Raw genomic sequence first — 27,738 nt, 5'->3', positions numbered from 1 at the left:
TGCTGGGCGTTTATCTTCAGCTTTTGGGAGAATCCTGCTGGGGAAGGGGGGAGCGGGCATTGTTTCCATTTTACAAATGAGCAAAACATGCCAAAAATATTTTGGTGGCTGCCGCAATGAAAAGGCAAAGTAGCATATCCGGAAAGCTAAAGGTGAAAACGGGACCACGTTTATGACATGGAATAGAAGAGGATGGAATGTCCTAGCCCCGTGGTCCCTGCGGGGTTGGTGGGTTGGGGGGCGTGAGTTCTGAGAATGCCGAGGAGTAGCGTCTTGAGGGAGGGAAGGAGGGGCCGGGACGCAAAGGGTTGATTCCCAGCCCCTCCGCATTGCAGCGCCGTGGGAAGGTGGCCATCGCCATCACCGTCTACCTGTGCGCTCCGGCTGCGGTGAGGGCTGGGTTCACTCCACGGTTCTCATCCGTCACTCCTTCCCTTTTTCACTGCAGCAGCGGCCGCCTGTGAAGGGTCCAGTGGGGCAGGCCCGTCCGAGGGAGGACTCCCACTTTCACCAGGGGAAAGGGAGGCAGGTGCATTTAGTGGCTTTCTGACTCCCCCCTGGCTTTGCTGATTGGCGAGCCTATGGGAACTTTTGGAATCTGTCGGCGTGCACCCCTGGATTCGCATGGAAACTAAGCATTTTTCCTTTAAAAAAAAAAAAGAGAGAGAGAAAAAAAAAGACACTTGGGTCCTCGCTAAGAATGGGCTTTAGTTGTATCACCTGTCTGGCCGCATCTCTGAAATTTGGCAGAGGTGAGCTGTGAACGCAGAACGCGGTTCCCCATTGAAAGGGATGGCCGGCTGTTTACATCAAGGCAAACAGGCAGGGCGATAGGGAGGGCATGAGCAGGCTGTACCGTTCTGCTTCCCATCTGTGAAGCGCAGAACCTAAAGCAGCGTTTAAGGACGCCCGCCCGGCCCAGGCCCTCGGCCGCGGTGGCAGGAAGGAGGCCCGGGTCAATGGCGCGCGGACCCCGACTTGGCGCCTGCAGAGCACGGAGCGCGCCCACGCTGGGCTTTGGTTTGTGCAAGGCTGCCATCGTGCGGCTGCTACGGGTATTGCCTTTGGGAAACAGCCCAGGTGCGCGCACCTTTGCTTTAAAGCAGACCGCTCTGCCTGCCATTAAGGTGGCCGTCTCCTGCCATCAGCCAGAATGTGGGTCCGATATACAGATGACGCTCAGTTTGAGGGAAATCAAAGTTCTAATTTTTCCATCCAGGGCATCTCCTGGTTGGCGCCACGAACCTCAGCTACAGGCTGGTTGCGATTGTTCCTTTAGACGAGGATTTTCTTACCAGTCCGGACCGTCCTCAAGTCCAAGGTGCTGAGCGTTCCCAAGCCTGGCCCTGGTCTCCTCTGGGTCATCTTGCAAGGCTGGGCCACGGTAGACCTGCCTGAGCCTGCCCTCGCCCCCCACACCTGGGCACCGCCCTCAGAGGTCCTGGAACCCTCTCTGTGCAGGAATCACGCCTGCACCAGACCACGCGCTCAATTAGCAGCCGTGTGGAAGGCAACCGCGGCATGAAAGCCTTGTGGCCGCTTCCTAGGGGTGCACTCAGCTTGCTCTGGAACCACCAATTTAAACAAGGCTGAGACTGGCTCAACCTGCAGACAGAATTTGAGCACTAAAGGGAGCTAACTGTTGGTCTAAGGCAGGTTTCACAGCCTGGGCACTACATTTCAGGCCAGGTGAGTCTTTTGTTGTTGGGGCTATCTTGCACATTTCAGATGTTTAGCAGCGTCCCTGGCCTCTATGCACTAGAAGCCAGTGGCACAACCTCCAAAGAATGTCTCCATAGTGGGGCAAAGTTGTCCCCAGTTGCAAATCACTGGTCTAGGGATGTACTAGTTTCCTAGGGCTGTTATAACCAATTACTACAAATTTAGCGGCTTAAAATGACACACATTTATTATCTTACACTCGTGGAAGTCAGAAGTCGGAAATGGGTGTCACTGGGCTCCAATCAAGGCATCGGAAGGCCTTCGTTCTTTCCCGATGCTCTAGGGGAGAAGCTGTTTCCTCGCCTTTCCCAGCCTCTACCAGTATTCCTTGGCTTCTGGCATGTTCCTCCACCTTCAAAGCCAGCAATGGCTGGGTGAGGCTTTTTCAAACTTCTTACATTGATGATTCTCTTCCGTAGCTGAATCCCCCTCTGCCTCCTTCTCATGCAGACGCTTGTGATTGCTCTGAGCCCAGATAATCCAGGACCATCTCCCCATCTCCACTTCTGTACCTTAATCACATCTGCAATGTCTCCTGTACCAAGTAAGGGACCAATTTACGGGGCCCAGGGATTCAGACATAGGCATCTTTGTCTGAATTCAGCTAATCACACTGAATAGATGCTCCAGGGTCAGGACGACAACAGTTGAGTGACACACCCTCGCTGAAAGGAGCAGTAGCTCTGGGTGATATAACATCCTGGGCAGCCCAAATAAATCTCTGTAGACAGATTTGGGCCCTTGAGCTGCCAGTTTGCCAACCCTGACACACCCCTTCAATGCACTGATGAGGGCACCGAGGTGCCCAGGAGGGAAGTGGCTGCCCCAGACCCCACCTGATTTAGGGGTTGGGCTGGAACCAGACCCCTGCCCTTCCCGGTCCTGGGACACACGTTCCCAGCACCCACCCAGCCCCTCAGGAAAACATTTATAACAGTGGACCTTCAGGCTGAGCATCAGAGAGAGATGCAGATGTCCACACTGCTTTCTACATCCCAATCCATACCCAGGAGAATCTGCCAAGCCCATGAGAATCTGCCAAGGAGCTGACTCAAGCGGCCATGAGGTGTGGGAAGCATAGCACTCACAGGGAGGACAGGATGCACGCAGGGGTCTGTCCCTCACTTGGGGGCAAGACCTGAGACTGGTTCTACACTAAGTGCGAGGATTCAGGTGTCAGCGAAGGAAGCAGAGCAGAGATGTCCAGTTGTTGGCTTTTAAATTAAACGGCCCAGCTCATTTGGTCAGGAGTGGGAGGGGAACGAAAGATACTCCCAAACTGATTTGGGGTCTCCAGAGTAGAAGGGATGTGTGCCCCACTTCTGGTCTGGAATTTTAGAGAGCAGCCTGAGCTCCCAAAAAAGTGGAATCAATCCAAATGTCCGTCAACAAAATGTGGCACACCCATCCAATGGAGTATTATGTGGCAAGAAAGAGGGATGAGACATTGATACATAGCACAACGTGGATGAAACTTAAAAACATTGTACTATATGAAAGAATTCAGGTGCAAAAGACCATGTACTGTCTGATTCTATAGGCAAAGCTATCAAGACAGGGATTAGTGGTTGCCCAGGGCTGGGATGTATGTGAAAAGAGAGAACTGCTAATGAGTATGGGGTTTCTTTTGGGGATATTGACTGGATGATGGTTGCACAACTTAGTAAAAACATGAAAAAAAAATGAATTATATACTTCAAATGGGTAAACTTTATGGTTTATAAATTATATCTCTATAGAGCTATTTAAAAATAATAGGCAAGAACAGAGGAACTGAATAATAAATTAAACAAAATTGACTTAATGAAAACAAAACACACACAATCATTAACTGCTCACTCCCTGTACACAGGGCATAAAAAGGAATACTGAGCACAACCTCAGACCCAACCCCAAGTGTGCTACTGATGGGTGGGGCGGGGATCCGAGCTCCAGAGGATTTCCTTCTAACTCTGAGCTGTTGGCTTATATGTCTTTAAATGAACTTCCACTGGCATATCAGCTTTTCTTTCATGGGAGGAGTCTTTTATTGAACAGTAACTACATCAAAGTTGAGATGCTTTTCACCACTTGATTTTCATCTAAACACAAACACGAGCCATCCATATCAAATGGTACAGTGTTCACAGATGCATGCTGAAAGTTATGGCTGACATCACACACAGGGCACCCTTCAGCTGCAGACTGAGTCCACTTTGATGGCCTGTGCCTCCTTCACAGAGAGCCCATGTGCACAGCGGGCTTCGTGATTTCTCCATAAGGAGTTCTAGAACTCTGTTTCTATTCAACTGGACTCTTTCCTCTCTGAAATGGCTGGAAAAGAGACAAAAATACCAGTGGAATACTCCAGAAGAAACTTCTCCAGAGAGAACAGTTTTCTCTGTTTGAACCTAGCAACTAAGCCCCACTTATCCGTGTATCACCAATGCCCAGCACAGAGCTTGATCCTAAGCAAGCACACAGAGTGCTGGATGGATAGACAGACGGACGGATGGATGGATGGATGGATGGATAGACGGATGGTGGGATGGATAGGTGGATGGATGGATGGATGAAAGGATGGTGGGATGCATGGATGAAGAGAGGGATTGGAAGGAGTGAAGGAGGGGAAATGGATGGACCAACAGACAGCTGGACAGATGAATGGATGGATGGATCCCCAGCAGTGACAGAGCACATGCCACAGAGCTGGGCTCTGCAGGTATTTGAGAAGGGGAAGACTGGCTGTCACACTTAAGTCAGGCTGTTATTTTTACACTTACCCTCAAGGCCACCAATATGCTAAAAGAGCTATCATTCCAAATTCCCATCCAGTGACTTCTCATTAAATTAGGTGATGACTGACCCCAGGTGGGATATGGGCAAGAGGCACACAGCATGCACCAGCCAGCCAGCCCGGCTCTTGGGATGCTCTTGCCCATCTGATGCTGGCTGTAACTTCCCCAGAAAGGCATGTGTCTCCATAGTGATCTCTCTGGTGTCTGTCTCCCACAATTACAACGGGGCTGGCATGCATGACCCCGTAAAGGATTTCTTCAGCACCAAACAAAATGGGCGTGGCCCTCTCTCTGAGCTTACTGACTAAGGAAAGAGATATGTTTAGGAAAACATTCATGTGGTTCCAGTGCAGCCATTACAAATTTATCCTACGTAATAGAAACCATAGCAGGTTTAATGAATGAGCTTCTGAAATCTCTTGGAACTGCCAAAAATTAGCTTGTGAAGATAACTGCTTGCACCCGCATAGCAATCCATGCTATTTTCTCAGACGTTCTATTACCCGAGCCCCTGCAGCAGGCCTGTGAGAAGGGCAGGGCCTGGGTGGTCACTGTCTCCCCAAAGATTACAACAAGGCACAGCAGCTGGATCCCCCCCAGGACAGGCCCCGCAGCCCAGGCCTGCCACACAGGAGCTAGGAACTTGGCTGCACATGCTTCCACCATGCCTCCCTGGCCAGCCCCTGCCCACCGCTGTCCTCTTGGCCTCTTTCCCAGACCCAGCTCTGCCCAACAGATCCCCTGCCAGTGCTCCTGGGTCTCACAGGCAGCTCTTCCTTTTGCCACAATCTTCATCATTCCTTGTGTTTTCCGATTCTCCTCCACTGATCCTCTCCTGCAATCATAAAAGAATGGAGAAAGCATTCCAGTTAAATGCTTAAATGGGGTGGTGCCAACAGTCTGGGGTTCTGCTACGTGAGCCTATGGATGCCCTGGCTTGTTTTTGTGCTGTGAACTCACATTCCGCACAGAGGAACCACGTTGGAAGAGCCCAGACAGCCACAGAAAAACCACGGTGTGTGCAGAGGATGTTCTCAGCACATGTTTAGAGAATAGCCACACCCAGGGCGATCCAAGAAAGAGCCAGGCAAAGGAAGCACAACTTCAAAGACTGGTGCTCTTATGCTCGAATGCATAGATTTCCCCACATTTATATGGGGGACTTTACATTACATTGAACACCTCCTGCCTCCGCAAACAACCCTCAAGGTTTCAAAGCAAAGTCAGTGGTCAGTGGAAGAGGGAAAGTTCACAGCTCAATGTTCAGGGGTTCAGGAGGGTCTTAAGTGAGCCCACCTGTCCACTAGGAAGCAAAGAAAATGAAAGCTCCCCCTCTGCCAAGTGGCTAAGTCTGATGCCCGACACTGAGCAGCTTTTCTAAAAGGATCCATAACTTTCTGGTAAATTCCATGCCTTCGATGTTGAATCTTTTATCCCAGAAAGGTCTACGTTCCAAAACAAGCAATGTCCCCGAAGATGTATAATTCTAAGTTTAGGGGCTTGAGATAATTATTGATTCTTTGGGAATTCAAGTGCAAAGACCCTTCTGTGCACAGAAATTGATTTATCACAATTATCCTGGGCTGGAAAGTATCTGGTTCAGCTTCAGAAAAATCCTAATGGAATCACATCATGTCAAAATCTTATAAGACTGACCGACACCAAACCACTAAGAAATAGTCAGTAACCTTCTTCCCCACGATTCTTCTGTGTAATCAGTCTGGATTATATGATAAGCTGATGCCATATTCCAATTTCTAGCAATCTAGACTTGAGGGGCGATGGAGGAAAGAAGGGCAAATTTGCCTTTTATTCTGCTTGAAAGACTCAAGCCCATTACAAAATTTGAAATTCAGAGTTCTCAAAGTTTCCTTAACAACACAAGGCTACTGCTGATTTCCATGTGTTTCTCTGTTTCCTCTTGGCTTCGTTAGAGCTTGTCTAGCTTAGTGAAGAGGACCATGAAAAGTCTAATTACATTGGCCTGTCCTTACACCCCCTCCCTATGGAAGACTGATGTGGGGCACAAATCAATGGCCCATAGGCGAGCTGGTTAATGGAGCTGCCTCGTGGACTTAGGCCACAGACAAGGACTTCCCTAAGCAGGGACAACGCGATTATGAAGGAAAGGAGCTTACGAAACAACAAATGAGCCACCACACCGAGTTCCCTTCTCCACGATTGGACCGTCTGAGTCCAGCATCTTGAGAGCTCTGCCCACGACTGCACACGTCCCCGTCTGAATTTTCTGAGTGAGCATGACACCCACGCCCCAACAGTGAGAGAGCAAGATAAGCAATTGTGGACTGAGGGGTGGAAAATTAAATTGAATTGTGAATAATACACTGGGGACCATCCCAAGAGCATGTGCCACAGTGATCCAATTCCCTGCTCTTGTTCTTTAGACACTTGCTACTATGCTCTCCAGAGGACGGGAGAACCTGCCAGGGTTGGGAGAGATGAAAGTGGTGGCTCTGCTCAAACTTTTCTGAGCTGGGATTCTGACCTGCTCTCCTAATTATTCTGGCATTAAATGGAGCTGGGTTTCCAGTTCTGTTCCTGGGCTCACTGATTTTTTTTTTAATTAAATTCAGTTTTATTGAGATATATTCACATACTATACAGTTATCCAAAGTGTACAATCAATTGTTCACAGTACCATCATATAGTTGTGCTTTCATCACCCCCAATCTATTTTTTGAACATTTTCCTTATACCAGAAAAAGTAAAACTAAGAATAAAAAATAAAAGTAAAAACAAACACCCAAATCATCCCTTCCTCCCACCCTATTTTTCATTTAGTTTTTTGTCCCCATTCTTCTACTCATCCATCCATACACCACATAAAGGGAGTGTGATCCACAAGGTTTTCACAATCACACTGTCACCCTTTGTAAGCTACATTGTTACACAATCATCTTGAAGAGTCAAGGCTACTGGGTCGGAGTTTGATAGTTTCAGCTATTTACTTCTAGCTATCCCAATACATTAAAACCTAAAAAGTGTTATCTATATAGTGCACAATAATGCCCACCAGAGTAACCTCTCGACTCCATTTGAAACCTCTCAGCCACTGAAACTTTATTTTGTTTCATTTTGCATCCCCCTTTTGGTCAAGAAGATATTCTCAATCCCACAATGTTGGGTCCAGATTCATCCCTGGGAGTCATATTCTGCATTGCCAGGGAGATTGACACCCCTGGGAGTCAGGTCCCACGTAGTGGGGAGGGCAGAGATCACCTGCCGTGTTGGCTTAGTTAGAGAGAGAGAGAGAAGGTCACATCTGAGCAACAAAGAGGTACTCAGGGGGAGACTCTTAGGCACAATTATAAGCAGGTTTAGCCTCTCCTTTGCAGTGACAACCTTCATAAGGGCAAGCCCCAAGACAGAGGGCTTAGCACATCAAACCGTCAGTCCTCAATGTTTTGGGCTCACTGCTTTTTGCTCTCTGTTGTTCATACTCACAAGAGAGGCCAAAATCATACTCTCTCCCCTCTACCAAATTAGTACCAACTTAGAAAGGGTTACCTTTCCTGCCCCACTGTTCCCCTGACCCCAGACCCCCAAAATCCATGTGTGCAGAGGTGTGTGGAGGAGATAGGGATGGTGTGTTCAAGTGTCTGGGGAAAAATATGCAGAGTTTTCCATTTGTACTGAAAACACTTTTTTTTGAAGTTTTAACAAAGAATAAATGTAAGACTAGATTGTTTCCTATATAAGTAATTTCCATTTTAAAATTTACAGAACTGTATAAATTAGCTAGACCCTTGGATGGGCAAAATGAAATCATAAGCACGTAAAAGTAGCAGCACGCTTAAGTTTTCTCTGATGTGTAGAATTTTTAGATGCTAAAAGGTACATATTGCCCATGTACTTTTCTTCACAAGAATATAGGCTTGTAAATGAGTTTAGAAACTCAGTCAACCTTATTCACTAGAAAAGTGCCTCACATGCAGTATATGATCCATTAACAGTTATCAAATGAATGAAGGGACAAATGAATAAATGAATTAATGAGTGAGTGCAGTAGATAATCCATCATCAATTTTCCCTCTTTCCTTCATGTGTGAAACTTGTTATGTGGTATGGACTCAAGCATGCTAACAGCTATCAAATGTTTATTTGCATTTTACTCCTAACCAATCAAAGTTCAAGAAGTTTACAAAGTAAAAATGCTCCAATTTGGAAACCCAAGTCCAAATTGAGAACCAATCACACAAGCAGGTGGAAGGTAAAGAAATACCCACTAGTTAACCATTGAGGGCTGCAGTAAACACAATGGCCACGAGAGGGAGCCCCAGAACCACCTCAGCCAGGAAAAAGTGCTTCCACTATGGTGACTCTCCTCTCAGCACTTCCCAGCAGACCAAACGATAGAATTTGTATTGCTCCTGCACTATAGCAATGTACAACTGCAACAAGACAAGAGCTGCTGCTAGCCAGGCATCAGATTCTTAGAAAAATGGCCCTACCTCTCCATCTCAAAATTTTCATATCTCTTTATGAACAATTCCTCTGGCCTTACAAATCAAATGTCAGTGGAAGAAAAGCATTTTCCTTGGGGATGCAAACTGAATTTATTAAAAAGTCACCTGTACAGGAAGCACAACTGTGACCTAGAGAAGGAAAAAACAACGTTTTAGAAGCCATGTGCATTTATTTACTGCTCCCCAGCAACATTCTTGTAAAAGAATGTTACACTGTTGGTGTATTAATTTCATCTCCTCCAGCAAAGAAACTTAAGGCATGTGCAAACTGACTGGGAAATCACATCGGATGGGATTATGATCCTATATTGGTCAAGTTTCAAAGGCTTCCTATGTAACTGAGTGTAGGAAGGGAGAAATTTCCCACAAACTCCTTCTCTCAAATGGTTTTGAATAACCCTGCAAACATTTCCAGGGTCTTTATAAGCCACAGATGTTAGCAGCAGCCAGATCATGCCAACTTTAAAAGATGCTGTCCACAAGTGATGCAGCTTTAAAAACAGATTTTTGCAACATTTGAAAGAAGAGGTTAATTTCCCTGTGAAATGTTGTGAAACATCCATGCCTCAACAACTTGTGTACTTAAAATAAACAAAGTGATCTGCTCCAAGGGGCTTCTTGTTGACAGTTCTATTTCTATGGCAGACCTAAAAAAGAACAGTCAGAAATTAAGGGACAGACACCAAACTTGAAAAGCAGAACAATTCAAGAAAGCAACTGAAAGAATAACTGATTAACGAAAGAGTAAAATTAAGGAGTCTAGAGAGATTTCCAGGGAAGAGAAGGTTCCAGAATCTGCATCGTTTGGTGACCTATGGGAAGGTCTAATCAGCTAAAACATGCTGATTTCCATGGAAGGAGAAACCTAGACAAGAAACTGAGAAACTGCAGATTCCAGCCAATCAGTGATTATATCTGCAGCCCCTACTCACCAACTTGGGAAAAAAAAAAAAAACCTGAAATTTCAGAACTCACATAATCCTTAAAAGATGAAAACCGTTGGCTGAAAACCTTCCTGAGCAAATTAAAATCCTGACTGCGGGCCCTGGGGAAGACAGAAAGTGTGGGTGAAACAGGGAACAAGCCAAGACATAAAGGGAGTGAAAAGACCACAACTTAGAATTTAAAACATATTTATATATAGTTTTAGTAATATAGTTATATTCTAATTATAAGAATGGCCCTTCTTCCTTCAAGAGATTCAAGGATGCTTCTGGAACATTTTCTGTGTGAAACTCCCCTCACTTTGCTGTTGTCAGAGGAGAGATGGGAAAGCTCAGAGCAAGTTAAAGCGGCAGTTCTGGCAGTTCTGGTTTCCAGCTTGGTTGCCTCCAACCAGACCACACCAGCTCCCAGTTCTTGGAGTAACCCCCAGTGGAATTCTCTGTGGAGGAAACCATCTCCCCAGTTATGTGAAAATGTCCTCCCCCTGCTCCCTCCCTAAGGCTTGTGCCATCTCCACATTCTGATATGCAGTGCATTTTCTGTTTCCATCCTTGGCCAAGAAACTGCTGCATCCGAGGCACAAAGGCAGCGCATGGGAGCTGCAGGCTCATTTGCGGAGCTCATCAGCAAACCTGGGCGAGAAGGGACCGCCACTGGCTCCCCTTTATTTCCAACTCTGATGCCTCATTAGGATCACGGTCGCAGCCCCACCATGGCTGCCTGCCCAGATGCCCAGTCACCCTGTTAATATCTGTAAAGGTCCATTAAAGCCTTCCAGCTGACAGGCACCATCAAAGCAAAATCTCTCACTACCATCCTCAGTGACCTTGGAGTTCCTCTTCGCCTGTCACCACCGAGGGTAAATCAGCACCTGCCCTGCCGATCAGCCCCTAATGAGGCACCTGCAGCAGCCACAGAAGCATTCAACACTGACGAGAACTCACTTCCCGTCGGGAAAAGAGCCAGCGCTTTAATTCTGGACAGTTCATTTAAATAGTAAGAACCTCCCACGTGCGTCTCCCTCCCCGCACATGTGGCAGCTGCCGCCTGGGAGGTCTCTGTGCTGAGCCGGCCCTGCCCCTGGACGCCCCAGCCCGTAAGTCCAAGCTGGGAGGAAGGACTGGGAGGGGCAGACCCTCTTGCATTTGGGAGAATTGGGAAGAAAACTGCCAGAAGCAATGGGAAAATCCAAAGTCAAGGGTGCCTGGGGCTCTGCGCTCCCCTCAGGCTGTTCAAAGGCCTTCCCACCGCCCCCCACCTGCCCGTGGGACACCCCACCAAGGCCCAGATCCCCTCCCTCAGCAAAACCCTCCTCCAGACCCCACTGGCCAATTCGCCTGGGCGCTGTGTGCAACAAAAACAGAAGACAGCTTGCATGTCTGCCAACAGGGGGCTGCCCAAATAAACACCCCGTCCCTAAACCATCCTGCTGTACTGATGTTAAAAAGAACACAGCGGTTTTAATATACTGTAATAGCTAGAAATAAATACCTGAAACTACCAAACTCCAACCGAGTAGCCTTGATTCTTAAAGACGATTGTATAACAACGTAGCTTACAATGGGTGAAAGTGTGATTGTGAAAACCTTGTGGATTGCACTCCCTTTATCCAGTGTATGGATGGATGAGTAGCAAAATGGGGACAAAACCTAAATGAGAAATAGGGTGGGATGGGGGGGGCACGGTGATCTGGGTGTTTTTTGTTTTGTTTTGTTTTGTTTTATTCTGATTCTTTCTGGTGTAAAGCAGATGTTCAAAAATAGATTGGGGTGATGAATGCATAACTATAAGATGGTACTGTGAACAGTTGATTGTACACCATGGATGATTATATGGTATGTAGATATTTCTCAATAAACTGAATTAAAAAAAAAAAAAAGGACACAGCAGCCAGAGGTACAGCAGTGTCCCAGCTCCGCTGCCCTTGAGACATGCAAGAAGGGGGAGGGAGGCTTGCTTGTAACATTCAACCCAGTGGGTCTTGAATTTTCAACCAAGTGCATACATTACTGATTCAAAATAGTGCTTTCAGCTGATCTTCAGCTCTACAAAGGAAATTCATCTTATTATATGTTTCCATGTTTCACTGGAATTTTTTTTTATTAAATTCAGTTTTATTGAAATACATTCACACACCATACAATCATCCATGATATACAATCCACTGTTCACAGTATGATAACATAGTTATGCGTTCATCACCACAATCCATCTCTGAATCACTGTAATTTTAACAGGGAATTCTTAGCCCCAAAGAGCTTCTAATTGCTAAATCAGGGACAGTGGGGAGTGGAGGATCTTTTTGAGCAAGAGGGTCTGGAAGGAGTGGTTCATTCAGGAAGTGCATGGAGGAGGACATAACCCACCGCCTCCAACAACGGAAGTAACATCCACCTGGGTCTGATTTGATCACTATCAATTCCTCTGTACTTCAGTTATAGATGATAGAAATAACTAGAGGCCAAAGTGCACCATTTTCAATGCTACTCACAGTTGGGAAGGCTTGCGTGTTGAAGTTGAATCTTGAGCCAGATGCTGACTCGCTGGCCCCAGGCTCCCGGGGGCTCCACCTCCCACAGGCGCCCCCGTTCCTCCGGATGGGACATCAGGAACTTCCTACAGACTGAGAGGAACGAGTGTAGACTGAGCAGGCAGACCCTGCGTGGCTGTGGTCTACGTGAGGCCACTGTTATTTCCTGCCTTAGGACACTGGCCCATTCTGGGCACTTCCTGCGACTACCCTCTGGCTGGGGCCCCTGCTGCACCAGCTCCCCTTCTGTGTACCCCTTCCTTCCAGGGGCACCTCAGTGCCTAGGGACTGCTTCTGCTCCCATTCTTGGGGTGAGCCACTTCCTGAGGCATAACCACAAGTCCAGGGGAAGGGGACGCTTCCTGGCAGCAGGGGCCTGTCCCTATTTGCCCACGTGGCCATGGGCCAGCAGGTACCCACAGGGACAACTCAGGTCGCCTCTGAACACAGGTGGTGCTCAGGGTGAAAGCACAGATAAAAACCTACCCCACACAGCCTAATTCTAAGTATTTAAAAGATATGAACTGAGCTGGCAATGTGTTCAAAAGACTGTTCTGCCTTCCCATCTCAACAAATATAACTGCGTAACAAACAACAGGGAAAGCCAGTTTCAAATTTAGAATTCTTGGACTCCTTGGAGTTTTGCATCAGAATAGGGCAGGAGAAAGCTGGCCCCCATCCCACAATCCACCCCTTCCTCCTCCACATCCTGCTCCTCCCCATACCTCAAGGGTCCTTGTGTGCACAAACCTGTATATACACACACACACACACACACACACACATGCCCCACTCCATGCACACCCCACCAACAATCACTCTTGGGCTAAGGAGGAGCAAACTGGTGGCATGGTCCACGCTTGGGAGAACGGATCCAGGCAGGAACCCCGTCCTGGCTCTAGGCAGCCATGGGTGGGAAATTCTCGGGCCCTGGGTGGGCATATCCTCCGGGCCCATAGATTCCTCACCCTGTGGAGAGGGGTGCAGTGGAAAGAGGGTGCTAATGCATGGGGCCCCAGGCTGGAGTCCCTCCTGTCCAGGTGGAGGAGCAGGACTGGACACCGCCAATGTCTGCCAGTGGGGGAAGAGTCGGACACACTGGGGCATGGTCTGAGTGTCCGCTGTTTTTCTCTCCACGCACTGCCTGCTCCCCCACCACACCCAACACAGTTAGGGTTGATGCAAAAATTCAAAGCCCCTGAACTCTTGCCAGGTGGCTGAAACCCCACAGAGAAGCCATGCAATCCAGAATTGGCAACTCTCTGTCGGGAGAAACCAGAGGAGGGCGGGAAGGGACCTGTGGGGACCCTGCAGGGCTCTCCGGGTGGCCCTACCCTTGGAGATGGCAACTTCCTGGCAAACGGGTTCTCTGCAGCTACCCTGACAAGACAACCTGAAAACCTGAGGGGACCTGCAATGGGGGCCAGCTCACTAGAGCAAGGGTCTCAGGACAGTGTGAGGCAGGGCCTAGTGGCATGTGGGAGGACACAGAGGACCAGCTGACTGTTCCAGAACTCCCCATCAGCTCAAAGTGAGCGGCACAAGGCAGGAAGCCTTGAATAGTCTTGGCCGTAAGTCGAGGCATCTCAGAGTTTGAAAGTTCTAAGCACACTTGAGGGGAAATATGTTTTCACCTGCTTTTCTCTATGACGTCAGGGCAACAGAAGTTTCCTTCCCTTGCCTAACTTTTCTCCCCTTTCTATTCTTCACCCTGTACCATAAAGACCCTGGAAACTCAAAACTAAGGGTCCTAAAACCTCTGTACTACAAGAAGTGAGGCCAATTCAACATGGGGTGGGCATGTTTCTTGGGGACTGGGGGTCCTGGAGAGATGTTCTCAAGAACCTCCTACCCTTGTTGACAGGAATGGTGACATTTGACATCAGAGCTTTTGGATCTTCTTCTGGCAAATATATGAAAAGATTTTCCTTTCCAGGACTTGGAACTCCAGGTTGGGCAGGGAGAACAAAGAGGAAGATGGGGCTGTCTGTGAAAACCAAAGGTAAATTTCTCATGTTTCTTGCTGTCTGCTATTGCAGCATTTGAGGGAGGATAGAATCTTTTATGCATTTACAATAGATGAAAACAAACCCTATTGCAAATCCTTATTTTTTTTAATTAAGCCATGTATCAAGTTTTGGGTTCAAATTGTGTAGCATAAATTAAATTTAAATTGCATTCTATTAACCGATATGAGCATATTTCTGTAAGTATAGTTATGATGAGGATAAACTTATAAAAAAAATAATAAAGACAGCCAGAGCTCAGGGAGCTGCTTGCACCCCCTTGGCTCATGGTTTCTAGTCAGAGGACAAAGCACAGAACTCTTGGCTTCGAATGACAGATCAAAGGCACACTGAGGGCCCCAGCAGTCGTCTGCTGCTCGGCCGCCATTCTCTGGATTTCCCTTTTCTTCTGATGTTGTTTATTTGTTTATTATTTCCAAATCCAATTATTTCTCAGATTGGGAAAGGTTCGCCTCTGTGAGCAAACATCAAGTCTCAGTTTGTGCTGAAACAACGTGCGATTCCTCACATCACAGGACTGAGGCCTGCCCCGGCCCAGAGGCCCTATGGTGGAATCCTCCAGAATCACCTAGAAGGTGCACATGTTACCCGTCACCGTTACCCAATCGCTTCCACGCGGCAGGTGTACCTCGGTACATGGCCGGAGAAATTGGGGAGCTGACGCCCAGGGCCTCGTCCCCCTTGAAGGTCTCGCAGAAGTCCCTCAGCATGGCCAGCCCCAGGCCCTGGCGGCGGTGTCTTCTCCTCACGAACACGGTGTCGAAGACAGGCAGCGCATAGCATGCACCGGTACCATCGCCACACAGGCCACCTGCAGGGACGGGCAGCAGGCACTCACCCAGGGCCACTGGTGACACCTGGGGGTAGGGTCACCTTCCCGGGCCACACAACCAACAGCTGATCATTCCAACCCCCCACACTGCAGCTGACGGGTCAGATTTCTTAAAAAGACTCCGTGTTCTTCAGGGCTGTGAGTGCAGATAAATAGATAAATGACCAGCATCCCCTGGGCGAGGGAGCACAGCATTATTCAAACCAGTCAGAAACTGGAAAAAATCCCCCAGCTGGTAAATGGAGAAACAAAAGGAATCAATCACTGCGGTGGAATACTACTCAGCGAGAAAAAGGAGTGAAGTACTGATACATGCTGCCGTGTGGATGAACCTCAGAAACAGCAGGCTGAGTGGAAAAAGCCAGATGCAAAAGACATCCCGCTGTGAATATGACTCCTGAGGGTGAATCTGGACCCAGAGCTGTGGGATTGAGAACATCTTCTTGACCAAAAGGAGGATGCAAAATGAAAAGAAATAAAGCTTCAGTGGCTGAGAGATTTCAAATGGAGTCGAGAGGTCAGTCTGGTGGACATTCTTATGCACTATATAGATAACCCTTTTTAGGTTTTAATGTATTGGAATAGCTAGAAGCAAATACCTGAAACTATCAAACTGCAACCCAGTAGCCTTGACTCTTGAAGACGATTGTATAACAATGTAGTTTACAAGGGGTGACAGTGTGACTGTGAAAACCTTGTGGATCACAGTCCCTTTGTCCAGTGTACGGATGGATGAGTAGAAAAATGGGGACAAAAACTAAATGAAAAATGGGGGGGGGGGTGATTTGGGGGTCCTTTTTACTTTTATTTCTTATTCTTATTTTTACTTTTTCTGGTATAAAGAAAATGTTCAAAAAAATAGATTGGGGTGATGAATGCACAACTATATGAAGGTACTATGAACAGCTGATTGTACACCACAGATGATTGTACAATATGTGAATATATCTCAATAAAACTGAATTAAATAAAAAAAATGTAAAAGCCTGAAAACTCTTCAAATTACAGCGTTATCTGAAACCCAAGGGTTCCCACTGAAAAGACTGGAATATTCCCCTGTCTTAAAATAACGACTCCCAGAATAAAGTGCTAAATAAATCTACCAAAAAAGAGCAGAACCCAAATTCACCAAACACAACTACACATAAACCCCAGGTGATTCCCCACCCCCTACTCTCAAGTAAAATAAAATCCCAGTAATACCCAGTCCTCAAACTTAAGCTCTAAGAGAAGATAAACTAATTTCAGAAACAATGGGATGACAATCAGCTATGATTCACCTATTCACTATCTGGGAATATAAATCGTATTAAATAGGAGAAAGACAAAAATGAATGGCAGAGGAATTAGGCAAAAAAAAAAAAAAAAAAGGCAATCTGCTGTATGTTTCCATTTCTTTGAAATGCCCAGGAAAGCAAGTTGACAGAGACAGGGACAAGCAGATCAGCGCTTGACTGGAGCCGAGCAAGAAACAGACTGACAGAAAATGAGAAGGAGAGAACTTTCTGGGGGAGGTGGAAATGTCCTAAGATGGGATTTGGATGACAGAGGTACAACTCTAAATTTGCTCAGAGCCAATGAATTGTATATTTACAAATGGCAAATTTTATAAAGTTGATCTTGAAAGATACATCAAATTAATATTTTAAAAATACTCTAACAAACTAAGTATGGAAAGGGAGAAAAAGTAACTTTTCAGTGGAGAACTTGGCAGACACCCCTTAGCTAAGTGGCCAGGGCTGGGCTAACACCCCTCATAGCAAAGCCGACATCATGTAACCCTGGTACAGAGGGATGAGGAGGGCACATCACCTGCCCCCAAACCCGTAACCCCAGTCTAATCATGAGAAAATATCAGAAAAACTAGATGAAGGGCATTCTATAAAATACTTGACTAATATTTCCCAGAAGCATCAAGACCCTGAAGGTCAAAGGAAAGATAAAGAAACTGTCACAGATTGGAGGAGACTAAGGACTCATAATGACTAAATGCAACATAGGATGCAGGGTGGCATCCTGGAGGAGAAACAGGATATGGGTAGAATGTAAAAGGATGTTAATTTCTTGGTTTTAATAAATGGACCAAGGTTACATAAGATGTTAACATTGGGGGAAAGTAGGTACAGGGTATATGGGAATTCTTTGTACTATCTTTAGAATTCTTGTATAAATTGAAAATTATTTCAAAACAAAAAGCTAAGGAAAAAAAAGAAATAAAAATTGTCCACCGGCCTATTCTAAAGGCTAATCACACCTTCAGGTTGGTCAAACAAAATTCATCTTGCAACCTCCATTCCCAAAGCTTATTCTCATGACAACCCAGCTGTGAACAGGGGCCGAGCTGGGAACATCTAGGTAAGATGGCTGTACTTAAATTGACTCTCCACTCCTGAACAGAAAGTAAATTCCAAGGAAATCATGCCACATTGCAGGGTATACTTGGTAGAAATTCTGGCAACACTCTCATCCAATCTACCCATTTTACAGACATGGCAACCGACAGGGTCAAGAAAGGGTAAAAAAGTGAAGCAAGCCAGTTGATTTAAAAAAGAAGGGAAAGTTAAAAAAAAAAAAAAAAGAAAAACAAGGAAAAAAAAAAAGATGTAGTGCCCCCTTGAGGAGCCTGTGGAGAATGCAGGGGTATTCGCCTACCCCACCTCCATGGTTGCTAACATGACCACAGACATAGGGGACTGGTGGTTGGATGGGTTGAGCCCTCTACCATAAGTTTTACCCTTGGGAAGACGGTTGCTGCAAAGGAGAGGCTAGGCCTCCCTATATTTGTGCCTAAGAGTCTCCTCCTGAATGCCTCTTTGTTGCTCAGATGTGGCCCTCTCTCTCTGGCTAAGCCAACTTGAAAGGTGAAATCACTGCCCTCCCCCCTACGTGGGATCAGACACCCAGGGGAGTGAATCTCCCTGGCAACGTGGAATATGACTCCCGGGGAGGAATGTAGACCCGGCATCGTGGGACGGAGAACATCTTCTTGACCAAAAGGGGGATGTGAAAGGAAATGAAATAAGCTCCAGTGGCAGAGAGAATCCAAAAGGAGCTGAGAGATCACTCTGGTGGGCACTCTTACGCACACTTTAGACAACCCTTTTTAGGTTCTAAAGAATTGGGGTAGCTGGTGGTGGATACCTGAAACTATCAAACTACAACCCAGAACCCATGAATCTCGAAGACAGTTGTATAAAAATGTAGCTTATGAGGGGTGACAATGGGATTGGGAATGCCATAAGGACCAAACTCCACTTTGTCTAGTTTATGGATGAATGTGTAGAAAAGTAGGGGAAGGAAACAAACAGACAAAGGTATCCAGTGTTCTTTTTTACTTCAATTGCTCTTTTTCACTCTAATTATTATTCTTGTTATTCTTGTGTGTGTGCTAATGAAGGTGTCAGGGATTGATTTGGGTGATGAATGTACAACTATGTAATGGTACTGTAAACAATCGAAAGTACGATTTGTTTTGTATGACTGCGTGGTATGTGAATATATCTCAATAAAATGATGATTAAAAAAAAAAAAAAAAAAAGTGAAGCAAGCATGGGACCCAGCTCCCCTCTGTGAGTAACAACTATCCATAGCTGCTTTTTATCAGTTTATGGAGAGTCTGCTGACCCACAGAAAATCTAGATCAACTCACGCCACCAAAACAGCTCGGGGCAGAGCTAGGTCAAAAGCCAAGAGCCTCTGATGCCCCTTCTTCTTCTTTCTGTCTGCTTCGTGTCCTAAACCACCTTTACCAACTACACAGGTTGTCTCTATCCAACCACACTTGGGGGATTAAAGTATATTCCAGTATGGCACTAACCAAAATCAGAATAAAGCTGCTGTTCTTAAGGCAGATTTAAATACTCACAGAGGCCTTGTTATGTGAGGACAATTATTCCTGGAAAAAAATAAAGGCCATGGAGACATCCACAGGGACCACAATTCATAGTAAACAGCAAAGAAAAAAAAAAAGTTATGGCACAGCCAGGGTGAATTGGCTGAAATGGGAGTAAAGGTGAGAGAACTTTAACCATAAATGTTGATATTAGAAAACAAAAAAGGCGTAAATTTAACAAGCTGAGCATCTGACTTTAAAAGTCAGAGAATGTGAAAGGAAATGAAATAAGCTTAAGTGGCAGAGAGATTCCAAAAGGAGCCGAGAGATCCCTCTGGTGGGCACTCTTACACACAGTATAGACAACCCTTTTTAGGTTCTAATGAATTGGAATAGCTAGTAGTAAATACCTGAAACTATCAAACTGTAACCCAGAACCCATGAATCTTGAAGACAATTGTATAAAAATGTAGCTTATGAGGGGTGACAATGTGATTGGGAAAGCCATATGGACCATGCTCCCCTTTGTCCAGCGTATGGATGGATGAGTAGAAAAATGGGGGCAAAAAAGAAAAAAAAAGGCACCCAGTGTTCTTTTGTACTTTAATTGTTCTTTTTCACTTTAAATTTTATTCTTATTGTTTTTGTGTGTGTGGTAAGGAAAATGTTCAAAAATTAATTTTGGGGATGAATGCACAACTATATAATGGTACTGTGAACAATTGAATGTATGCTTTGTATGACTGTATGGTATGTGAATATATCTCAATAAAAATGAATTAAAAAAAAAAATTCAGAGCAAGAACAGAAGAAACCCAGAGAAAATAAAAAGGAAACAACCAAGATAGAAATTAATGAAATAGAAAACAAAGATACAACAGAAAGAATTTTTTAAAACTCAACAGTTGCTAAACTAAAAAAGAAGGCAGATACAATATAGAGAGAATATTAGGAATTAAAACAGGTATCTCTATAGACACAGTAGAAAATTACAGGTAAAGAGAATGTTATAAGCAACTCTATGCCAATAAATGTGAAAAGAGACGAAAAGGACAAATTCCTAGAAGAACAGCATCCATCAAAAATGACACAAAGTAAAACAGAAAACGTAAACTGTCCTATAAGCATTATTTTGTCTTTTTTTATTTTTTTGTATTTTTTATTTTAACTTTTTGTCTTATAAGCATTAAAATATTAAAAGAGTAGTTTAAAAACTTCCCACAATGAACCTACCAGGCCCAAATGGCTTTAGAGGCAAGTTCTACCAAACTTCCAAGGAAAGCCTTCCAAAGAACAGAAAAAGAGAGAACATTGCCTAACTCATTCCATGAGTATAATGTAATCTTGCAATTAAAAAAAAAAAAAAAAAGAATCAAGGATATGAAAAGACTCCTCTCATCCCTGAACATAAAGACAAAAAAAAGCTTAAATATTAATAAGCCATATGCAAGAGAGCATAAAAAGTTAATTCAGGTCACCAGGAGAGGACAGGTCAGTTCACCAACTTGGCTGTTCTAGAGAAGATACGCATGACTGATAAGGTACCTAGGATGAAACCGCAGTGAACTAACACCACACGTAATAACAGGACTTGACTTTCAATGGTCTGGGAGCATCTGAAGAGAACAAAGCAAAACCTGCAGAAGGGAAAACAACATGAAGCCAATGGGCCATCCCTTGGCAACAAGTCGTCTCCAAAAAACAAAGAACAACAAAAAAAAAAACAAGAGTAACTTAAATGAAGATGTGAATGAATGAATGCTTACGAATACCTACGACAGAGTTCACAGATGATCCACAACGGAGAAATGAGAACAGCCAGAAAGTAATGGAAAACATGTTCTCTGCTTCAGAAAAAGAAATAGCATGCTTCTACTGCCCAGCTGTTTTTGAGAATCAAGATCTGGGCACTGGGAAAGTTGTAGTGTGGGTCATTCAGAGCACAAAATAACTAAGTGTATAGCTGAAGTTGTCTTGGTGGATTTCATCTGTGGGGTTATGGAGCATCCCTCCAAGATCTTGTCCTGATAATCCCAAAAGACAATGATCAGATCATTGCGGGGCATTTTAAGAATGTTAAGAGTAACGTCTCTAAAACTCATAATTCAGTTGCCAGTAAAAGAGAATAAGTGCAGACAATGAGGGTCTTTGGGATATTCCTAAAAGACAGAAATCCAAAACAGAAAGAGCTAAGTCTATTAACTTTTGCTAACTGTTATGCTACATCTGTCCTGGGTACACTTCACAAGGATGGAGCCAGACTCCTGTGGAAACTGTTAATGTTCCTGAAGTCCGCCCACCAAGAAGCACTGCTACCACCAATTTGAATAAAATAATCTCAAAAAATATGAGATTTTAAAATTATATCCTCTGGAACAGGAGTCAGCAAAATTTTTCTATACAAGTCACATAGTAAATATTTTAGGCTTTGAACGTCATACAAGCTCGGTTGCAAATACTCACCTCTGCAGGTGTGGCTCAAAAACAGTCATGGACAATTCAAATGGGAGTGGCTATGTTCCAATAAAACTTCATTTATAAAACAGGTGACCAGCAGTATTTGCCAACCTCTCCTCCAAAAGAACACATCACTTTTTAAAGGGAGAAGTGTTTATAATATATCTTTGTAGCAATCATCTTTTTTCAAAAGCAAATGAAAATAATGCATTAATCTGAACCAGCCCCAAACAAGATATATTTAGAGATGAGCTCCAATTAGATTGTTTTCTCTTTTAAAAGTTTCATTTCATTTATTTTAAAATTGTAACAGGAATTTAATTACAAAGTACCATAAAATTTTATTTATTTTAAAAATGTTAAAGGAAAATTCATTTACTTAAAGGAAAGAAACAAAGTCCACCTTGACCAAGCTGGCTCTATCCCAGTGGTTTATCACCAGAAAATTCTATATCAGGAAATCACTTCATTAAGGAATTACAGGAGAAAGAACTGCTTCAGTTCAACCTCATGCTGGAACCAGACCAGCACAACGGGTCGAGGGAAAAAAAAAACAAAGAAACTGCCGTTATACAGTCTATAAGCACAGAACATGGAAACACAGAAAAATCAAAAGAAAGTGCCAGCAAATTACCAAATTAATGGGCGAGTTGAGCAAGATTGAAAGACATGAGAGCAACACAGAAAAAGTCAGCAGCATTTCTACATACCAGCAACAATTAAAAAACAGACTTTAAAAGGAAATCATACATTTCAGAGCCACCAGATGAGTGGTCACAAAAAAGTTGGACACTACCAAAAAGGTGGAGCTCTAACCGATGAGAGTATAAATTATTAGAACCTCTTTAGGAAAAGTCGAGCACTACCAAGCAAAGCTGAGCTGTTGCCTCCTCTATAGCCAGCAATTCCACTTCTACAGAGATACATTCTAAAAATCAGTGTTTCTCAAATGTTTTTTCATCACTACCAACATAAGGAGCTTTTTTAGATATGTTTTCCTAATAATCATCCTCCCCAAATTAAATACTGGAAATAAGATTTTGTTGGGTAGGGTTGAGCTTTAAAAGACCACAAACCATGGTAATACCTAAGAATTTTTGTTCCTCAAGAACAAATTTTTGCCCTCTTAGGGAACATTGCCCTCATTGAGAAGGTATGCCTCAGGTCAGTGGTTCTCAAACTGTAGCATCCATGAGAATCACCTGGAGAGCTTGTGGGAACTCAGATTGCTGGGTCCCACCTCATCTCCAGAGTTTCTGATGTAGTAGGTCTAGTCTGGGATAGGGACAAATAATTCCTGGGGCCCTCGAGACATGAGCAGCACAGAACGGTGCCTGCTGGGTGCGCAAACATTTAAAGGTGTCTAGCAACAAAGGGGCTGCATGGCAGTCTTGATCAGAAGTATTCCAGCCCTAGCAGAGGCTTTATAAATAGCATACCTCCACAGATTATTAGAGGGCATGTGCCCAGCCCATGCCCCTTCTTTAAAATTACCCCCACCACAACCTTGATAAACAGATTAGACAGCCGGATCTGAACCCCCTGGACCGAAGGAGCCAGCTGCCCTCGAGCCCTTGGCTCTCCTGAACATCCCCATAGTCTTCCAATACCTCTCTTTCTTGCAAATGCATGAGTGGATCTCTAGTCGTTGCAACAACAATCTCTCTCTCACAGGGTGGCGGAGTTGGTACGGAGGCGCCTAGAGCACTGGGTGCCCGGGAGGAAGCTGGCAGGCGGCCCTGGAGATGGGCAGGGCTGGGCTGACTTCAGGGCGTCACTGCCACCTCACCAGTCACACGCTTGCTTGGATCTCAGATCACCTCACTTAATGTTTTTAAGTGCTGCTCTTGTTTTTATGATTTTTCAATAGCGTTGGGCTTTCATGAATATGAAATGTAATACTGCTCTCTTTTAGATTTGATACAAAACCAAAATACTTAACTCTGCCTGAAATTGGCAGATCCTGTCCCTCACCAATCCAGTTTTTTCTACCTTAGAATGCTCACAGTCTTGTGGACTGGCAGCTTGGAGCTAAAGTTAAAGAAAAACTTCACTAATTTTGATGATCTAGGGAGAACTTCAGTAGGAAATAGTGAAATAATTAAATCATCAATGTTTTATGAGAAAGACAATTATATTATTGATAAACAAAGGGGGAAACTCAAACCAGTCTATTAACAAACTGTTTCCAACAAGAGGTCTACCTGAGGAAATTTGACCCATTCTACTGTTCGAAAAATTGAATGTGCAGCTCAGCAATAAAAAGACATAAATAACTGATAAGTATATGGATTTGGATAAATCTGAAAGGCATTGTACACAGGGAGAGAAGCCAGTCTCAAAAGGCTACAAACTGATGATTACATTTACTTGACTTTCTAGAAAAGACAAAACAATAGTGAAGGTAAGGGGAAAATTTAGGTTGTATATATTTTACCAAATAAAAAGTTTTAAAAATTCATAGAACTTTACAACACAGTGAACCCTAATGTAAAATACAGTTAATAATGTAATTATAATAATATTGTTTCGTCAATTGTAACAAGGTACCACACTAAGGAAAAAAAAATGTGTCAATAATAGGGAAATTTGGGGGGGGGTATGGAAATTCTGTACTTTCTGCATGATTTTTCTGTATGATTTTTCTGTAAACCTACAATTTCTCCAATTAAAAAGAACAGAGATTTTAAAAACTTACTACATTAGAGGGGCAAGATGATGGCATAGAGAGGAGTGGAATTTAGTTAGTCCCCTGGAGCAACTAAAAAACAACCAGGAACAACTAGTAAATAATCTGGAACAACTGTTGGGGGACAACCATGACTGTCCACACATCGTACACCAACCTGGATTGGGTGAAATGCCTGAAATCGCAGCATAAACTCTTTAAGTAAAAACTGCAGAACCGTGCTGGGGGCCCCCTCCCCCCATGGCAGGCTGAGCTGCAGGACCTCACTGCAGGAGAAAGCAACATTCCTGGAACAAGCGAATATAGTGCAATCTAGCTCCAACTGGGGTTTTAATTAACACATGTGGACTGCTGTATACAAGCTACAAAGATAGACAAACCCCCAACAAGCAGCAAAGTACCCTGAGGTTGCTCCCAGTGGAGGGGAGGTGGGGCTGATGGAAAAAAAAATTTTTTTTAAAATAGAGGCTTTTAGAGATAGCTGACCTTAGAGAGCCAGAAATCGCCTGTGCCTGGGAAAGGGAACCCAGAAGACCAAGTGCTCTATCTGACTGACAGGCAAAACTGGGGGGCCATGGACTGGTTCTGAAAAGGGGCTTTCTTTCCCTTTTTCTCTCTCTCAACCTGAGTGGCTCAGTGGAGAAAGCCCCAGCCATTTTCAGTTCACAGCACTCTGACCTAGACAGGGGTGGAGTTAACAGAGTCAAAGAGATAAAGGAGTAATTCAAGTGCAGAAGACAACTCCCTAGGGAGTGTATCTTCTCTAAGAGGAAGGAGGTGGGGCCCAGCTCTAGTGCCTGCCCTCCCTTCAGAACTCAGACCCCAGGGCCTGGAGGAAAACAGTCAAAACAGAAACAATCTAAGCTGAGAACTAAAGGGGCCACACCTCTTTACACCAATCACCAGTGGGGAGTGACAGGCTGACAGGTGCCACCTTCTGGGCAGGTTAGGAAAAGCATAGTGGCTAGAGGACTCACAGGAAAGTCTGTCAATCTTCTAAGACACACCTTGAGGGAAACTTGACACTGAATATAGCTACATTCTGAGACCTGAATCCATTCTGGTACGGGAAAATCTGATTGGGGTAACCAAGGAAACCAAATGCCTAGACAACAGAAAACTACAAATTACTCGAGGAAAAATGAAGACATGGCCCCATCAAACTTACACCTCAATTGACATACAGTTGAGATATTGTTTCACTTTACTGAAACAATCAAAGATTTCCAAATAAATATGCTAAATCAATTCAAAAACCAAGTCAACAAGTTCAGGGACAATATGGCAAAAGAGATAAAGGATATAAAGAAAACACTGGGCAAACATAAGGTAGAAATCGAAAGTTTGAAAAAACAACTGGCAGAATCTATGGAAATGAAAGGCGCAATACAAGAGATGAAAAACCCAATGGAGACATACAACAGATTTCAAGAGGCAGAAGAAAACATTCAGGAATGGGAGAAAAAGACACCTAAAATCCTACACATAAAAGAACAGATAGGGAAGAGAATGGAAAAATATGAGCAACGTCTCAGGGAAATGAATGACAAAATGACATGCATGAATGTACATGTCATGGGTGTCCCAGAAGGAGAAGAGGAGGGAAAAGGGGCAGAAGCAATAATAGAGGAAATAATGAAAATTTCCCATCTCTTATGAAAGGCATAAAATTACAGATCCAAGAAGCACAGTGTATCTGAAACAGAATAGATCTGAATATACCTATGCCAAGACACTAAGTAATCAGATTATCAAACATCAAAGACAAAGAGAGAATCCTGAAAGCAGCAAGAGAAAAATGAGCCATCAAAACCAAAGGAAGCCTGATAAGACTATGTGCAGATTTCTCAGTAGAAACCATGAAGGCAAGAAGGAAGTGGTGTGATATATTAAAGATACTGTTCCAGAGGTGAGATCTAAGATGGTGGCATAGAGAGGAGTGGAAGTCAAGTAGTCCCCCTGGAACAACTAAAAAAAAACCAGACACAACTAGTAAATAAGCCGGAATAATTGCGAGGGGACAAACGTGACCGTCCACTCATCATACACCAACCTGAACTGGGAAGAATGCTGGAGATCACAGCATAAAATTTGTAAGTAAAAACTGTGAATCCAGACCTCCAGAAGATGGCAGTTAGGAGAGACAGGCCAAAAAAACACCTCTGTGAAAAATACTAGATAAAAGCCAGAAAGTCACTCAGAACACTGGTTCCAGCGATGCACCAGCTGGACAGGATCTGCTGAATCCACAGGGACCGTGTACTTGGTGAAACTGGGAGTCTGCGTTCTGAAGCAAGTGAGTAAGCTGCTGAATATCCGGCAGCCACACTGAGGTGTGGGGAAACCGAGGGTAGGCGTTTGTGTCAGACTAGTTCTTTTTAAAAACCCAGGAGTGGCAGTCAGGGCTGCACAGGGAAGTGTGGCAGGAATGGCATCTCCACAACCTGTGAGTACGCCTCGGTATCTGGCATGGACAATAGACTTTCACACACCTGCTACTAATTGTCTTGGAGCAAGGCAGGCAGAAGTGAGTGAAAAGGGGTAAAAAACCATACCCCTTGCAGCCGTCTTCCTGGCAGGCTTGGAATGCTCCTGCCCGGTGCAGGCACCACAGCCCAGAGCCGCGCCAAAAAACCCAGTGCAATGGGAAGTGTTTCCAGCAATGCATGCACATGCTATAGTGTCTGGCATGGACAATAGCCTTTTGTGCACCTGCAGCTAATTGTCCTGGAGCTAGGAAGGCAGAGAGGTGCGAAAAGGGGGAAATTAACACGTCCCATTCAGGCATCCTTTCAGCAGGCTGGGAACGCCCCTACAGGGCCCTGCAGCCCAGAACTTCCCTTGATGGTTGGTACACACTTGTGACGTAGCACAACCTTCCCTCAGCAGAGGCCCTAGAGGGGCACGGCTTGGAAGAGGGACCCACTGGGAAATCCCAGGGACCATACACCAATACCAAGGACTTGTGGGTCAGCGGCAGGGACAATCTGTGGCGAGACTGAACTGAAGGTTTAGACTCTTTGGAACAGCCTTAAATCTCCAGGAACACCTGGGAGGTTTGATTGTTGAAGCCAGCCTCGCTCCCGAACCACTCAGACACACACCCCACATTCAGAGCGGACAGCACCACCTACACATGCAAAACTGGTACACCAATTGGACCCCACAAGAATCAGACCCCCACACACCACAAAGACAAAGTTGGGGAGAACTGACTTGAGAGGAATAGGTGGCTTGCAGAAGGCACCTGCTGGTTAGTTACAGAAAGTGTACGCCACCAAGCTGTAGATCTGACAAATTAGAGAGATGTATTTGAATTAGCACACATATCCTAAAAGAACCCTATCAAGTTAAGCAAATGCCAAGAGGCCAAAAACAACAGAAAATTTTAAAGCATATGAAAAAAACAGACAATATGGATGACCCAAACCCAAACACCC

The 27,738-nt window shown here is 44.7% G+C and overlaps 1 protein-coding gene across 2 annotated transcripts in view; it reads right to left on the bottom strand.

Annotated features, from left to right (window-relative positions):
- Nucleotides 1-3,545: 3,545 nt before the first annotated feature.
- The window catches only part of FAM169B (family with sequence similarity 169 member B), a 104,561-nt gene continuing 80,368 nt past the window's right edge, over nucleotides 3,546-27,738 (bottom strand). Inside the window, exons 6-9 of one of the 2 annotated variants that reach the window (XR_005216341.1) lie at nucleotides 15,117-15,299; nucleotides 12,423-12,554; nucleotides 5,264-5,334; nucleotides 3,546-4,035 (exon numbers count right to left, since the gene is read on the bottom strand). Coding sequence is in view for 1 of the 2 variants with exons in the window: in XM_037832935.1 (XP_037688863.1) it covers nucleotides 5,333-5,334; nucleotides 12,423-12,554; nucleotides 15,117-15,299 (317 nt within the window). In the remaining variant the exon portion in view is untranslated. Of the gene's footprint in view, nucleotides 5,335-12,422; nucleotides 12,555-15,116; nucleotides 15,300-27,738 lie in introns of both variants that reach the window. The other variant, XM_037832935.1, reaches the window with a different exon arrangement.

Source organism: Choloepus didactylus, chromosome 4 (assembly GCF_015220235.1).
Source record: "Choloepus didactylus isolate mChoDid1 chromosome 4, mChoDid1.pri, whole genome shotgun sequence".
Lineage (NCBI taxonomy): Eukaryota > Metazoa > Chordata > Mammalia > Pilosa > Megalonychidae > Choloepus > Choloepus didactylus.
The sequence above is the reverse complement of the archived record's forward strand: the minus strand, read 5'-3'. Positions and strand labels throughout refer to the sequence as shown.